Below are 18184 nucleotides of genomic sequence, written 5' to 3'. Positions count from 1 at the left end.
CCTTCTGAAATCTATCAACACATGCACACACACCTTGCCATGTGTATGTGTTAGTACTGTGTAACAGGAAGGTCAGTCAATCATAGATATTCATCCACTGTTCATGATGCTTCAGGAAGACTGCAAGTCCCTGAGGCTTCAGAAGAGACTCAGACAAAGGGCCCCTACCCTCATGGAACTTTCACTCTCAACATGGTAGACTTCAACCAAATAATTAAATAATGGAAATGTGTGAAGCGTTATTTAAGAAAAGCCCCACACATGGGGGTTGCAGTCCATCTCATCCACTTATGTGTGAGTGACCAGGGGCAAAGACAGCAGCATTGAACACACACGTACTAAGCACATGTTACAGATACTCCATTAAAGGCCCTTAGCGCAAGGCTTGGCACATGCCAAGTGTTCAGTAAGTGACAAAGAACACGTAAACAGCCCCCTACTAAGGAATTATGTGTTTCTACTTCTAAATTTTATTTCTCATGTCGCTCAAAGTAGACTAGGAATATCATAAAATGCACTCCACCCTTACAGTGTTGGTGTACCATCCCCAAAAGTTGGTGTGCAAAGTGTCGAGGGTCTTAACTAGCGGCTGAGATTTCTTCTCTTTTTTTCCTTACTACCTACCCTATCCAAGGTCTCTATAGGCTCAATCCCTAGCTGATGACAGATGATATAGTAACAAGATCATGGAATTTAGAGTTAACTAGATTTGTGGGTAAGTTATTCTCTACCCGTGATTCGACATGTAAACTTAAATGATCTGTGAATGGAAATAGTAATATTTGCTGCATACAACTTCTAAGAGCCTGAAATATGGGTACATAGAGAATGAGCTATGATGACCACCGGCAGAGAGGACTGGGGTACTTGAGCTGTTCTTTGAGGATAAATGAGATTCGATTCTATATGTAGAGGCCAAATGCCAAACCAGCCATGCTCTGATACCTTCCAAGGATAATGACCAGGGCTTCTTCCTATTTGTCCTAAGCACACGCTAAACACAGATGCAAAGCAGTGATTAACTTTCTCTTGGCTCGAGGAGGAAGACTGGGACTGCCTGCAATGGCGCCTGTTAAAATACCCAAATATTTTAAATTATTTGGGTATTTAAATATTTTAAATACCCAAATATTTTAAGTTAAAATACTGGCTGACTTTCCCAGTTGGAGTTCAAGTCAAACACAAAGGTACCTCAAGGTCGACCTACTGTCCCTGTTTCATCAACAGCTAAATGGCAGATCCCATTGCTGCCTTACTTAAGAGTCTCAGTCCATACCCTCAACTTGGCCTTCCTTTATCACACCCTGCAGTCTCTAAATTGCTGTGCACGATTTTCTGAGGACCCATCTGTGAGAACATCGTGGGCTGTTGGATGTATGCATGCACTTGCACAAATAAGTAACGGAGAGCTGGTTTAGGCAGGAGGACTTACATATTTTTTCCTCAGATGACATATTTGAGCATTAAAAACAACGTATTCTGTTCTCCTGCTAGCAAGGCATAATGAAACCAGAGTGTTGCCTTCCCAGCAGCTCTTGCCTTTGAATCGTGCAAAGCAGAAATGATCCTCCGTTTGCAGGCAGCAACAGCCTCCAGAAGCTACAGGAACCTTGCCAAGATCCCTGAAAAACCTCCACAGCTAACTGGGAACCGGCTTATTAGTGACACTGTTGAGAGTCAGGCTGTCATTGAAGAGAAATGAAGGAGAACGCGGTGGGCGCCGTAGCCTGGAATTAGACCACGGGAGGGAGGAAGGCTCCTCGCAGGAACATTGCTCTGTAATTTTCTCAAATGCTCTCTGCTCAGCTGGCTTGCAAAAGCCCTGGATCTTGGGAGGCTGCAGGCACACCTTACCCTCCAGCCCTCCTTGAAACTGCCCCCGGCCATCCACCTTGGGAGAGCTCTGTGGCCTTTCAAAGGTACCCTGAATTAGTTAAGACAAGAGAAAAATATATATTTCCGCTTAGTAGCCTTTTGAACGTGTCTACATAATTTATATAGCTAACTGAGTTTTTTTTCACAATTACTAGATAATTCCAGTAGAAAATAACTCGGAAGTTTTTGTGTAAATAAAAATGAGTTGAAGAATTTAAAAATTTTTCAAATTAATTTGTCAAAATATCAGTCCGGTCATATTTAGGAAGCATCACAAGAAATGAATATAATTAGTGACTGGGATTAAGATCTCTGATTTTTTTTTTTTCGGGAAGGTGATTGCCAGCAGGCCAGCCCCAGTCCAGCAGGATGTTATGTCCCGAGCGCTACCTTTGAGTTTCTAGGTAAATGTTGTTCTGATAACAAACTGGGTTTCTCAGCTCCCTCCCCACTGGGAGGATGGTGTGTGATCTGGATAACGTTCTTGACTTTTCTGCTAAGATTCTAGCTCTCAGCCAAGAGAAAAAAAAATGGAGAAGAAGCATTTGTGTCGCTGTGCATTAGCAAAGGGAGCCGTGTGAGCTAGGTGAGCCCACGTCACTGCCATTTGATATGCTCCCTGCTGGGTGAATTGAGGGAATCTTGATGCTACCCTGATCAAAAGAAGCCTAGACCCTGGAATCAACGCCTGGAGTCCTACATTGGGGTGGGAACTTTCCTGAACGTACCAGAAGTCCATCCAAGCACAGGGACTGGAACGTAGGAAAAAGAGCACACAGGCACCTGCTTGCTGCCTTGCCCCATTATTGGCCTCTCATCTGTTTCAGCAAATTCATTTTTCTCTCATAATAATGATTAGCCTTTGCACGTTCCATAATTCAACACAACCTGTGACATATGTTTCCTGAATCTCAAGATAACTCATTCTCTCCCTACCTCTTGCTTTTAACATCACACACACACACACACACAGGCACACACGCACCCAATGTAGTGGTACCCAAAATTGGGGTGGTTGCCTACCCAGTAGGTGCCCATTTTCTCCTCTGTTCTCCTTTGCTGGGGTAGTTTGCCTCCTACAAGAACCTAAAATGTCAGTCACCAGCCTTTCCAGCTTCCTTGCTGCTAGATATAGTGACGTGACATAGATTTAGGGTGGCAATGTGACACAGTCCTGGGGTGCCATGTGACAGAGTCCTGCAGTGCCAATGTGATGATGTGACACATCTGGAGCGACCAAGTGACAAAGTTCTTGGGTCGTAAAGTGACACAGTTCTGGGAGAGCCATGAGATATAGTGCTTGGGTAGTGATGTGACACAGGTCTCTGGGGACCATGGGATACAGTCCTGGGTGGCAACGTGACACAGTTCTGAAATGGCCATAGAAACATTCCTGGGATGGTCATGGGACACAGTTCTGGGGTGGCAACGTGACATAGTGGTGGAGTGGTGATATGACACACGTGATAACCGTGTAACACATTTCTGCTCAATGCATCCTAAAGTATGCATGCTCTCCAGCAGGAAAGCATTCCTAGGAACTTCTACGAAAGATCCCCCCTCTTTATACAGAGGGGGAATCTTTCTCACCATTGGGACTTACCCTTTGTCTTCTCACCATGGAACAGCTTTACAGGAGCATATGTTGCAATGATGACAGACATTTCATCTGCTAAGGATGGCAGACAAATGAAAAGTGCCTGGAACCTTGACTGCATTTTTGAGCAAGTGCAACAACCCTTGGCTTGCCTACCCCTAGATTTCTTCTTAAGTGAGATAATGACTAAACTCCTGATATTTATGTCACACACACATGAGCACACATATGCACTATTTATTTTTATTGCATGTACATATTTTATTGCATATACACAATTCTACTAACATAGGAAGCTATAAGCATTTCCCTGTAGACATTAAAATTATTTTTGCAAGCAAAGATATGAGTTGCTTTTTGATAAGAGTTTAGAACAAAAAAATCCATTTGAAACTTTGTGAAGAATAACATGAGGAGTCTACTTTAGTTACATAAATATGAGGCAAGCAGGCTCTGTGACCTGGAGTAAAGACACATAAGACTTTTTGATTGACCAAGTTAGGTGTTAAACACTCTATGGTAAACAAGTCTATGGAGTGAGTGGCCAATTTGTCTAAGAAACTCATGGCCTTCTGGGAGATTAAAAGTCCCCCAATTCCTGCTACCTAAAGTTTAAAATAAGAGAAACCAATCAACTTGCACTCAGGTGGCCAGAGCGACCTGCAGTAAAATTACCTTGACCAGAGTGAGACTAAGCTCATGGTCTAGGGTTCAGTGTACTTCAAGCTGAAAGCTCTACAGCTTCCATACCACTGATTTCTATTTAGGAAACAATAGCAGAGTGTCAAATCTAGAAACCTCACTGACTCTGTGAAGGGATGTGAACAAGCAAGGACACACCAGAGCCAGTAGACAACTATCATCTGTCAAACATCGTCTGTACAGGACGTGGAAGTCATGGCAGCAGTGGGATTTCTAGATGATAACTCTCCGTTTGTGTTTTGTGTATAGAAGTAAGCCGAATCTCCTACTCCAACTCACTTTAATAGCATGAGCAAATGACACGTTCTTGGACAAACTGGGACTGGGGAGACCTGAAGGAAGAATTAATGAAATTCCCACTAATAGGACTTGTGGAAGTCAGAACATTAAATAAAAATGAATGAATGGGGCTTCCCTGGTGGCACAGTGGTTAAGAATCCTCCTGCCAATTCAGGGGACCCGGGTTCGAGCTCTGGTTCGAGAAGATCTCACATGCCACAGAGCAAATAAGCCCGTGCACCACAACTACTGAGCCTGCGCTCTAGAGCCCACGAGCCACAACTACTGAGCCTGTGCGCCTAGAGTCTGTGCTCCACAACAAGAGAAGCCACCGCAATCAGAAGCCCACGCGCCGCAACAAAGAATAGCCCCTGCTAACCACAAGTAGAGAAAGCTTGCACACAGCAACGAAGACCCAACGCAGCCGAAAATAAATTTAAAAAATGAAAAAAAATTTATTTTAAATGAATGAATGAATGAATGAAAGCATCATTCCCCCCAGATTATTGATTGGTGCATATAAATATTTGCCTATTTCACACATATACCTACTTAATATCGAAGTTGAGAACTAAATGACAACTTTTGATTGTCCCAAAATAAAATGAGTAATTAAGCACAGTTATTCTTCCCTAATGTAATCTTTCTGTTCTTTGACAAAACGTTTTATTTCGGACAGGATTTCCTAACATGTTAAGTGTTTTTCGAGAAAGTTTTCTAAGGTCAAATAAATGTGAGAAGCACTCTTTACACAAATTTGAACCTATTGCTTTGAGGCAAGCTTTCTGAAGCCTTTAATATACAGTATGAATATCCAAGACGGGCTAGAGAGATATCTCCTCTAAAAATTATGTAACCACTGAAGCCTTCTTCATGAAACATCTCATGAGACTAGTTTCTTGCAGAACATAATTTGAGAAACACTGATATAGGGTTTAAAATCCAACCCACAGATAATAAACGTTTAAGTTTTTACATGTATTTTGTTTAAATTTATTATAATTATTTAGAATTTAACCCTGTATTCGACTGCATTTTCACTCATCAGCTGTCTCTTTATGACTTCATCACTCTGGAGCTTTTAATATTAATGTATGGTTCGGTCTGTTAGAGCAGTTTTTTAAATACCTTTTCAAGCATGGTTCATGAATAATACATTTTATTATCTCCCTTCCAAATATGTGAAGATATGTTTTCTGTATCCTCATTGTGTGACATTCACCTTGTCTATGTACAAAATTATTGGGTCCTGAAATCATGCCCTCAAAATGGGAGGCAAAATTTGTTATGTGTTATTGCATACAAGTTAGGAGCAAGCCGGAATTTGTTATTTCGTACATAACTTTGTTTGGGGATGAGGGAAAGGGGAGAAGCATGAAGTTAATCCTGGATACTCATCTGTATCCAGGCCTGTTCATTTTGATTCATATTATTTAACTATTTGAAAGGATGTGTACATTATCCAAAATAATTTTGAATGAAATTTGCAAAACACTTTAAATCTGTATGACTAGTTTACTATGGAGTCTCAAATTGTTGGGGCATAAATATGAAAAGCATTCTTTTGATCTAATGATTGGTACCTTCCATGTTCAAAGGTACCTCATTTCCTACTGGGTGCCCAGCTTCCTAACTGGCATCTTAGTTTGAGTCAAAATCTCATTTATTCTAGAAAGTTTCACGTTAGTTATTAAAAGACAAACACATTCTTTTTAACTCGTAATCTATTAAATTCAAAGTTTACTTCTATTCCTTAGAAGTTCACCCTATCTCCTTCCCTCAGGATAGACTTGTGGTTCGAGGGTTTGAAGTGGAGAGGTTTGGAGTGAAGCAGAACTATTAGAAAACCATGTTCACTGTAAATCTTTAATATAATAAAGCAGTTTTAAAAAACAGGGGGAAGACAGATCTTTCAGTTGCTAACACTTGATGGTAACTCATTTTCCTGTGTTCTTCCTAAACTTGTTCATATGACACACACATACACACACTCAATTGTGTTATTTGCAAAGAACACTGGGGAAAATGGGAGGAAGCGTGGGGTTTCTATATGACTTGGAGAAAAACTTTTATTATGAAAAACGAAATACAAAGTATTGTTATTATATTAAAGATCAAATCTGCTTAACCCTTCCAATAAAATTTTATTAGTCCTTTTGGACAGTCACTTGATCTTATTTCCAAGAAGAAAATCTTCTTTTAATAGGGTTTATTTTACAGCTTTATCAAGGTACAATGGACATAAAATAAACCACATGTATGCAAAGCATACAATTTGATAAGTTGTTTCTACTATATAAGTTTCAGGTGTTCAGCATTATGATTCCACATCTGTATAAATACAAAGGAATAACCATCACATGTCTCCTTACCATCAATCACCACATAGTTGACCCTCTTCATCCATTTCACCTGCACTCAACATCCTTCCCCTCTGGTAACCACTAATCTAAGTTCTGTATGTATGAGTTAGTTTTATTTTATTTTGTTTGTTCATTTGTTTTGCTTTTGTAGATTCCACATATGAGTGAAATCATATAGTATTTGCCTTTCTCTATTTGAGGTCCATCCATGTCGGAAATAGCAAGATTTCTTCCTTTTTTATGGCTGAATAATATTTCCTTCTGTTATGATGGGACCATGGTTGCAGCTGCAGCATGCTAGTGGGCGGGGCTTGCCCTCAGACAAGCTTCCATGTCTGCCCTCCATTGCTGCCACATTGGTGTGTGAGGCTCAGCCAGAGTGCAGGGGTGGGCAAGGCTCTCAGCAGGGTGTATCACTTGCATTAACAGGTTAGAGGGAGAATTTCAAAATGTGCCTGTCAGCAACTACATTAGCAAGTAGCCTGAGATTGCAAAAATGGCTCCTGCCAGTGTCTCAGTCCCTGGGGAACATTCTAACTGGGTTTTGCCTCTCTAGCAGATGCTTCAAAATTAATAAGTGGGTCCACTTCACCTGTGGTCCAAGAGCTTTTCAATCTGGTGTTTTTGCACTGGTTTGGGGGTCCAGTGAGTTTGACCACGGGCCCTTTAAGAGAGGGTTTTCCATTCCCTGCAGTTATAGTTTTCCTGGACATATTTCCCATTGGTTTTCAAAGCCAGGTGTTCTGGGGGCTCATCTCTCCTGTGCAGGATCTAGGGGTTGGGGTGCCTGATGTAGAGCTTGAACCCCTTGCTCCTCAGGGAAACGATTCGTACCTCTGTGATCCTTCCCGATGTGGACTGCCACAGCTAGGGTGTGTTATTTTTCTTTGGCAAGACTGTCTCTCTGCCTCTCCTAGGTGTCTCAGTGCTGTCCTTTTAACCTTTGTTGTGGAAGCTCTGCTCATCCAGTTTTCAGGTCTCTTTTCTGAGGGAATTATTCCACATATAGTTGTAGATTTCTTGTGTCAGTGGGAGGACTGATTTCAGGATCTTCCTGAGCCATCATCTTGTAAACCTCCGACAATTTGGTAAGTTTTGACAAGTGTATAGTAAACATGGCCAAAGCAACATAGTAAACATGGCCATTCTGCAAAGGTTTCCTAGAGCACTCCTATAATCCTTTCTTCCCATTCTTTCTCCTGCCTTTGTCAGACAACCACCAATCTATCAGTGGTTTCTATTACTTTATATTTGCTTGAACTTTCTGAAATTTTATATAAATGGAATCATATAGTGTATACTCTCTTTTATCCAGAGTCTTTCACTCAGCCTAATTATTTTAGATTCATCCATGTTGTTGTATGTATCAATATTTGATTTCTTTTTATTGCTGAGTAGTATTCCATTATATGAGTATATCACAATTGGTTTAGGCATTAACTTGTTGATGGTCACTTGGGTTGTTTCTATTGTACTGTTTGGTTATTATAAACCCAACTGCTATAGACATTCATATACATGTCTTGTTGTATACATATGCTTTCATTTCTCGAGTACATACCTATGATTAGAATGGCTGGATCACATGAGAAGGGTATGCTTACATCTTTACAAAACTGCCAAATTCTTCTGAAGTCATTTTTCCATTTTATTTTACAACAAGCAATGTTTGTAAGTTCCCATTGCTTCACACCCTCACAAAGCTTAGTGTGGTCATCTTTTCATTTTTATCCATTTTAATGGGCACATAGTGATAGCTATTTCACTGTATTTTTTAATTTGCATTCCCTAATGCATAATGAGGAGGAGGAACTTTTTATGTACTTATTTGATATCTGTATATCCTCTGTGGTGAAGTGTGGGTTCAAATCTTTTGCCCATTTTATTGAGTTTTTTAAAACTTATTATTCACTTGTAAAAGTTTTTAATATTAAAGATGCAAATCCTTCATCAGATACATATTTTATAAATATTTTCTCTCAATCTGTCTCCCTTTTCTTTTCCTTTAGAGTGTCTTTTGAAGGGTAAAGTTTCTTAATTTTGATGAAGTTCAATTTGTTAATTCTTACTTTTTATACTTCTTGCTTTGTTTGTTGTACTTAAGAAATCTTTGCCAAACCAAAGGTCATGAACATTTTCTCCTAATAGTTTTATAGTTTTAGCTCTTACACTAAAGTCTATGATCCATTTCAAATTATCACATGAGGAAAAGAACAAGCTTAATTTTTCCAAATGACTATCCAATTGTTAAAACACCACTTATAGAAAAGATTATCTTTTCTCTTCCTAGAAGTTTGGTAAAAATCAATTAATGGTATATGTGTGGATCTATTTCTGGAATCTAGTTTATTCCATTGGTCTATTTTACCCTCTCTTTATGCTAATATTTTACTATCTTGATTATTGTAGCTTTATGATAAGTCTTGAAATTGTGTACTATAAGAATTCCAATTTTTTTCTTCTTTGTTAAAGTTGTTTTAGCTATTCTAAATCCTTTATGTTCTCATATAAATATTAGAATCAGCTTGTTACAAATCAAAAGCCTGCTGGGATTTTCATTAGTAATACATTGAATCTATACATAAAATGGGGAAAATTATCCTAACAATATTGAGTGTTCTGATCCATCAGTAGATATATCTTTCCAGTTATCTAGGTTTTTAAATTTCTCTCTGAAGTGTTTTGTAGTTAAAATGTAGATATATATCTTTTGTCAAATTGTCAATCCTACCTTAACCTAACACTCTCCTTCTAGAATCTAATTCTTTCTTGTAACTATCTTTGGAATTAGATAACAATTGGTGTCATATTCTGTTCAGATTAACCCTCTGCAATGTCACCAATTTTGTGTCCCAGGAGGATGAATTTGCAGCTATGCTTTAAATATTTCATCTGGTTACATAAAACATAACCCATTGGGTTTAAAGGTAAACTGTCATCTCAAGCTATTACCATGAACTGTCTATATCTTATTTTCAGGAGACTATCAGGGGAAAACATTATGCACAAAAATGATTTAAACAACATTTGCTTCAGTCACTATTATAATCCTCTCAGAGACAACTGAAAGCATAATATTTTTGTCATGTGAGAATACAATTTTCTGTTCTAAATGGGTTAAGTTCATGTGGTGGCAGAACACATAGGAAAACCACAATGGGAAAATATGAATAGGAGAGGGTTTAACTTTAGCCATACAGCCTTATTTCACAAAAATAATAAATCAGTCACACAAACTTTTCTGAAAAGTTGTGATTAAGTCAACCAAGTGTGATTCTTAGAGTCAGTTTCCTGGGCTGCCAGACTTTAAAACCAGAAAACAAGTAATAAAATGGCAATAAGTGCATACCTCTCAATAATGACATTAAATGTCAATGGACTGAATGTTTCAATCAAAAGACATAGGGTGGCTGATTGGGTAATAAAAAACAAGACCCATCTATATGCTGCTTACAAGAGACTTCAGAGCTCTAACAGAAGACAAAGAATGGTATTATATAATGATAAAGTGATCAATACCAGAAGAGGATGTAACACTCAATATATATGCTCCTTATAAGCCCATAAATATATAAAGCAAATATTAACAGACATAAAGGGAGAAATTGACAATAATAAAATAATAGTAGGGAACTTTAACACCCCACTTACGTCAATGGACAGATCATCCAAACAGAAAATTAATAGGAAACAGTAGTCTTAAGTGACACATTAGATCAGTTGAGCTTAATATCTAAAGGACATTCCAATCAAAAACAGCTGAAAACACATAATTATCAAGTGTACATGGAACATTTTCTAGGATAGATCACTTGCTAGGCCACAAAACGTCTCAACAAATTTAAGAGGAGAGAAATTATATCAAGCATTTTTTCTGATCACAACAGTATGAAACTAGAAATCAATTACAGGAAGAAAAATGGGAAAAACAAATATGTGGAGACTAAAAAACATGGAGGGAGATGCAAGAGGGAGGAGATATGGGGATATATGTATATGTATAGCTGATTCACTTTGTTATAAAGCAGAAATTAACACACCATTGTAAAGCAATTATATTCCAATAAAGATGTTTAAAAAAAAACAAAACAAAAACCAATGGGCCAATGAAGAAATCAAAGAAGAAATCAAAAAATACTTTGAGACAAATGAAAATAAAAACACAGCTTTCCAAAATCTACTGGATGCAGCAAAAGTAGTCCTAAGAGGGAAGTTTATAGCTATGCAGACCTAGCTCAAGAAATAAGAAAAGTTTCAAATAAACAACCTAACCTATCATCTAAAGGCATTAGAAAATGAAAAACAATGAGATATCACCTCACACCTCTCATAATGGTTATCATCAAAAAGACAACAATAACAAATGTTGGTGAGGATGTGAGTAAAAGGGAATGCTAGTACACTGTTGGCGGGAATGTAAATTGGTAGAACCACTATGGAAAACAGTATGGAGGTTCTTCAAAAAACTAAAAATAGAACTACCTATGATCCAGTAATTCCACTCCTGGGTATATATCCAAAGAAAGTGAAAACACTAATTTGAAAAGATACATGCACTTCAATGTTCATAGTAGCATTATTTACAATAGTGAAGATATGGAAGCAAACTAAATGTCCATCAACAGATGAATGGATAAAGAAGATGTGGTATATATGTATATATACCATGGACTGTTACTCAGCCATAAAAAAGAATGAAATTCTGCCATTTGCAACAACATGCATAGATCTAGAGGGTATTATGCTTGGTGAAAGGAGCCAGACAGAGAAAGACTAATACAGTATGTTATCACTTGTATGTTGACTCTAAAAAATAAAACAAATGAATAGAACAAAAGAGAAACAGACTCACGTATATAGAGAACAAACTAGTGGTTACCAGTGAGGAGAGGGAAGGTGACAGGGGCAAGATAAGGACAGGGGTTTAAGAGGCACAAACTACAATGTATAAAATAAATAAACTACAAGGATATATTGTACAGCACACGGAATATACCCAGTATTTTATAAAAACTTGAAATGGAGTATAATCTATAAAAATTTTAAATCACTATATTGTACACCTGAAACTAATAAAATATTGTAAATCAATTATACTTCAATAAAAATAATAATAAATAAATAGAGATAATGAGCATAGGCAACTTCTTTTAGGAGATTTGTTCTAACAGCAAACAGAAAAAAATGGCTTTAAATGTGGACTGCTAGGGAAAGAAAAGGAAAAGCTCAAAGTCTTTAACTTGTTGGACTAAGTGTGTGTTAACATCATTAACCAAGACTAAAAATAGATATGGAATCATGACTTTGAAGATGTGGAAGAGATAGATGATGGGTTTACTTACCTAATCCAGGCAAGCCAGAATCAGGGACCATGGAATCTCTGAACAGGGCTAATATCTCAAGGGCTAAGACAGGTGTATGGTAGACTGGGGCTTTCCCAGAGCAGCCAGTGGGGTCCAGGGATTTGAGAACTGGGAAAAGTAGTATTGCTTTCTTGAGCCGAGCACATTTAGGGGGAAAAAAAGAGAGTTCCCACGGGCTCAACACAAAAGAGAAAAATAAAGCAAACTGCATTCAGAAACAAGGTAAGAAGCTCAAGTTGATATGGAAGGCAAAGCTGTGATTATTGCTTACAGAGTGATCCCCAGGAATGCCAGAGGTTGGACCATGAGATGGATGGAATACTGTTAAAAGCGGAGACTTGGGAAAATACAACCATTTCATGGTACACAAATAAACTATTATTATCTTCACTTCCTATCAGCTTTTCATTCTTCTGCTCTTATTAATTTTGATCTGTTGAAAGTCTAACTTCAACAGCCCTTGTTTTTTTTCCATCAGTCCAGTGAACCCCAACTCTTTCTTGGAGGCAGAAATGAGATTGGGGCCAGGAATAGGAGCAGAGTGCAGACAATTTGAGATCAAGAGACACAGCTCGAGTTGGGGCTACCTCTCACCTATCTTGTTTGAGACTCTCAAGGAATTTAGAATCTGCACAGATCTATGGGTATATGATGAGTTCACTGGATACAATGAGTTTGAAAACCTGGCCAAATAGAGATGTAGGTTTAAAACGCAAGAGATGTCGGGCTTCCCTGGTGGCGCAGTGGTTGAGAATCTGCTTGCTAATGCAGGGGACATGGGTTCGAGCCCTGGTCTGGGAAGATCCCACATGCCACGGAGCAACTAGGCCCCTGAGCCACAACTACTGAGCCTGTGCATCTGGAGCCTGTGCTCCATAACAAGAGAGGCCACGATAGTGAGAGGCCCGCGCACCGCGATGAAGAGTGGCCCCCGCTTGCCACAACTAGAGATAGCCCTCGCACAGAAACGAAGACCCAACACAGCAAAAATAAATAAGTAAAATTAATAAAACTCAAGAGGTGTGTTCAACAGAAGTAAAAAGTACTAATACCTGAATATTTCCTATTTTGCCCCTCTGGCTTCCCTTCTTTAGCACTTGAACAGTCCTCCTTTAAGTACAGGATCTTGGTAATGAGTGAAGCCCTGAAAAGGCAACATAAAGCAAGAAATGAAGTTAATCTACATCATAATGAGCTTGGAGATGAAGACAGAAAAATCAGGTGAGCTGAATGCTGAGGCAAGTTTCTGAGGGTTTGGAATCAAGAGTGGAAGATGGAGTGTTTCAGGGGGCAACTGCTATCTACTGTAGGAGTCCTACAGATGCAAAAATACAGGTGACATTTTCATCTGTGTTGTGCATAAAGATTGCTCTCAGTTTATGCATTTAATTGAGAGACTATTTAAGGAATTGAATGATTTTAATTATCTTTGAGCTAACTGAGTAATTTTTTAATTGCAACACCTTTGCTAAACAGATCTATATAGAGTCTTTATTTTAATGAATATATATTAAATGTTTGCATGTGAATACAGTGGATTGTTTGTATGACCACCTTATGCTAGGTGTTACTCATGTGATTTTGATGTTCAGTTTGTTTTCATGTTGCTACCAAAGAGTACTGCTTTAATTGTGGGCTACTAAGAGGAGGACCTAAAAAAAAACAGAACTGGACATAATACATAATGTTCGATTTGTGCCAGGTGAAGAATAAATGCAATTATAATTCCCTAAACAAATAGAAATTTTGAGGTGATTTGAAAAGAGAAAACTGGATGAGAAAATGAGTTAGTATACCTCCCAGAGTAGAGTAACATCCAATTTTAAGGACTCGTGTCTTAGCGTCTTCACCACATTATCTTTCAAGCAGAGATATAGCAGTGTCATCAAATCAATATAATCTACGACATTAAATTAATGCCGCTAATTTTAAAAATATTATTTTAAAAGTTTGTTTATAAGTTTAACTTGTGTGCTGTTTTTAATATATCAGTTCACATCTGAGTATGTTTAAGAAACATTTTCACTAAAATAATATACTTTAATGTGGAACCAAAGAATTTCGCCTCTACAAATGGTTCACTTTTACCAAATTTGAAAAACGCTTGGAGCACAACTAGCCTTATGCAAGCCTTGATGAAAAAGTGCTCTGAGACAGGCACAGGCCTCAGGGGGCAGCTGGCAAGAAGTAGAACAGATGCCAGGGCAGTTCTAGAGTGAAATAGGCTGTTAAGAAACTTTCTATGAAATCTATGTTTCTCTTACCTAGCTTTTTTAAATTTCAGATAATAATATCTCAGAGGTACTTCAATAATACCCATTTATGTTTATGACATCTTTTACCATATTACACATTTACTTAACTGTTCCAAATTATAATTTTGAGTTTTCTGAGTGAGTACTGCATTAACCAAATGTAAGAAGTATCTTGGTATTCCTGACAACCATAATTCAAAATAATGTAGTCATATTCTAAACAAAGTCCTGAAAAGTGACATAATAAAGGTATAATAATATTCTTATAGCAACTGGACCATTTCAGCTTAAACACACATGGATCCATAATCTTAAATCACACTTAAGCAACAAGGACTCTATTGATAAGTGATCAATCTTTATTCAGTCATTTCTATTCATTCTTGAATACTGCTTGCTTCCCTTTAACTCTTAATTAATCTGTCACTTATCAATGTAAATTTTTGAGTAATTACAGCATTTAAATCTTTAGTATGGATGAAATTGCAATAGAATTTTGCCCCTTCTCATCATGACATGTCTTATAACTATACTTCCTCCAGCTCAAACTGAGCTCCAGCCAAATTGAAACTCTTCCATGTTTTGAACAACATATAATCTCTCTAATCTAAAAAAAATGTCTCTCAAATGTTCACACTATTGAGTTCATCCAATCCAGTAGCTTTTCCCCAAGACTTAGAAATGGTTCCAGAGGCAGCAAATAAAAATACAAGATACCCAGTTTAATTTGAATTGCAGGTAAACACTTAGATGTTTTTTTACTCTAAGTATAGCCCCGTTATTGCATATGACATACTTATACTAAAAAATTATTTGTTTACCTAAAATTCAAATTTTACTGGTTATCTATATTTTATCTGGCAACGCTGTGGCTAGGACTCTCAATTCTACAGCTTCTAATTTTTATAAAGTATACCTTCTCCCCCTGGCATGGCAGAAAAGAGGAAGTAGAGTCAGCTGTACAGAAAAGTAAGACAATGGTCTTAGGCCTGGCCTAGCAGTCTTTGGTGTGACATCAAGCACTTTCTCTCAGCTGATATCCTGAGCCTCTTTTCCACATTAATTCCACAGCCTACACTTCCATGTTGCTCAGTATTACTTTTTAGATTCCCAGTCTTCTAACCCACTCCGGCTCTGATGGATGAGATCTGAATTATATCTGATGTTCCTTCTGCGATGAGCACGGGGGAAGAGGCACCCATCTGAAACTTGTGTTCCTGGGGCCAGGATTAGATATAGTAATGAGTGGGGCTGGTCAGTATGGTACAGTGGGTAGCCAAAGTGCAAGTCCTGTGTGAGACTGGGCCTGGCAAGTATGCATATGAAGCATCAAGTTCAAGAGAGAAGGGAGAAAATAAGAATGGGGGAAAACCGTGAAACAATAGGCAACATAATCTACAAGATGATGCAGCAGGGGAGAAGAGTTTCTATGGAATATTTATAATAAAACTCATTCTCAAGGAGAAAATTGTTAAGAGGGCCAAGCTTATCTGGACAATTCACTTTCCAGCTTTGGCCTCCTGAGTTCCTTCCATGAGCATTGATATGATTGGCCGGTGGAAAACAGTCCTCTTTTCCTTCCTGGCTGCTTGAAGATGAACTGCCATCATGAACAACACGGTAACTGTCTGGACCAGGAAGTTCATGACCAACCGAATACTTCAGCGGAAACAAATGATCATCCATGTCCTTCATCCTGGGAAGGCAACAGGACCTAAGACAGAAATTCGGGAAAAACTAGCCAAAATGTACCAGACCACACCAGATGTCATCTTTGTGTTTGGATTCAGAACCCATTTTGGTGGTGGCAAGACAACTGGCTTTGGCATGATTTACGATTCCTTGGATTATGTGACGAGGGAGGAGCCCAAACACGGGCTTGCAAGACACGGCCTGTACGAGAAGAAAAATACCTCAAGAAAACAGCGAAAGGAATGCAAGAACAGAATGAAGAAAGTCAGGGGGACTGCAAAGGACACTGTTGGTGCTGGCAAAAAGAAATGAAGTGTCTAGCAGTGAGCTGGACATTGGGCAGCAGAAGGAATAAAGACGCTGCAGTGACTGTATCTTTGGTGATTGTGCAGATTTTTCAAGAGAGAGTTAATAAACTAAGACTTAAAAAAAAAAAGATGGTGAGGTTCTATCTTTCATCTTAGGAGTGGAAGACATTCTTCTCCTAGGTAGTTCCTTGATCTCAAAGCCCTAACTCCACTGGGACTAATAAAATTCTAAGCCCAGGCCTATCTTGAGATTCTTTCCTTAGTCCCTACTTAGATGTTCTTATTTGGCATGACTTTCCCAGTGCTGTCTCCCTGCCTCATGTCCACATCTGCTTGGTCCTCATGGTTTAACGTTAGAAAAGAGATGAATCACAGCCTTATACTATGTTAAGGACCCCTACCATCTACTCGATGACAGCTGCCTATATTCAAATTACAATGCCTAAGAAATCACAACTAGATTCTAACATAGTGTGCATTATAACCTTCATCTAACATCCCTGAAAACAAATTTAAAAGCTGTTCACTCAAATAATGACTCTCATCAATCAAACAGAAAAAATGGGGGGGGGGGGCAAAGAGTTGGTCAAAGTGGCTTCTGCTTCTTGCAGTCTCTGAGAATAACAAGAAAACATGGAAAAAATATAAAAACCATTGGCTTGAAAGCATTAGGAAACTAGCAAAATATGGGCTATATTCCAGAGCAAGATGTGGTAGAAAATGGACTCCAGAGACATGTAGTAACATCTGGTCTACTTTTGCACATGTGGCACTTGCCAATTCTGGAGGGATAGCTGAGAAGTGCTTTCGACAGCTCAAATGGTGAGGGAGATAAAAATTGAAGTCAAAGACCCACTGAAGATAAGGGCGTTGGAAAACATCCCCTATATTGCTTTGGAAAACCAAAGAGTTGCATCTGAGGATTAAGGGCGAAGTAGAATTAATTAACCAACTGTCAAAAAGACAGCAGCCAGGGCTTCCCTGGTGGCACAGTGGTTGGGAGTCCGTCTGTTAATGCAGGGGACACAGGTTCAAGCCCTGGTCCAGGAAGATCCCACATGCCACGGAGCAACTAGGCCCATGTGTCACAACTAATGAGCCTGCGCTCTAGAGCCCACGAGCCACAACTACTGAAGCCCTTGTGCCTTAGAGCCCATGCTCCTCAACAGGAGAGGCCACTGCAATGAGAGGCCCGTGCACCGCAGCGAAGGGTAGCCCCCGCTCACCACAACTAGAGAAAGCCCGCGCGCAGCAACAAAGACCCAACACAGCCAAAAATAAATAAATAAATTTATTCAAAAAAAAAAAAAAGATGGCAGCCCTATTACCACCTCATCTGCATAGCCCAGAAAATCTGTTTCAGAAGTGACCCCAGGTTTCTTGCACCCATGTGAGCCACAGACATAAATAAAAATCCTCTCTAATGAAATATAGTATCATCTGTGGTAGAATGAGTACTTCTCATTCACATTTCTAATTCTCTTTTAGATGCAGGAAAAGATTGCACATCCTCATGCCTTGAATTGGGGAGCACAAATGTGACTTGCCCAGGCAGTGAAGTAGTTAAAACCCAGGACAAAATTCTTCTTCAGTATCTCTTGCTGGCCTTATAGATATAGCCAAGAAGAATAAAATAAAGAACGTCTCAGAGGGCACAGCCAGGGATGACAAAAAAAAAAAAAAAGAAAGAATGGATTGAGGAAGCCTTCCTAGGGAGCAGAATTGTCTAAGTCCTCAGGATAGGGGGTTG

The 18184-nt window shown here is 38.8% G+C and overlaps 1 protein-coding gene across 1 annotated transcript; it reads left to right on the top strand.

The window, feature by feature from the left end:
- Positions 1-16042: 16042 nt before the first annotated feature.
- Positions 16043-16535, top strand: LOC307062333 (small ribosomal subunit protein eS24-like; the record flags this gene model as incomplete). Its single annotated transcript, XM_079718025.1, has 1 exon — positions 16043-16535. The coding sequence occupies one exon, from the start codon at positions 16043-16045 to the stop codon at positions 16436-16438; it is 396 nt and encodes a 131-aa protein (XP_079574151.1). The 3' UTR covers positions 16439-16535.
- Between the last annotated feature and the right edge of the window lie 1649 nt (positions 16536-18184).

This window comes from Hyperoodon ampullatus (genome assembly GCF_949752795.1).
Source record: "Hyperoodon ampullatus genome assembly, chromosome: 1".
Lineage (NCBI taxonomy): Eukaryota > Metazoa > Chordata > Mammalia > Artiodactyla > Ziphiidae > Hyperoodon > Hyperoodon ampullatus.
This window is presented reverse-complemented; position numbering and strand designations above follow the sequence as displayed.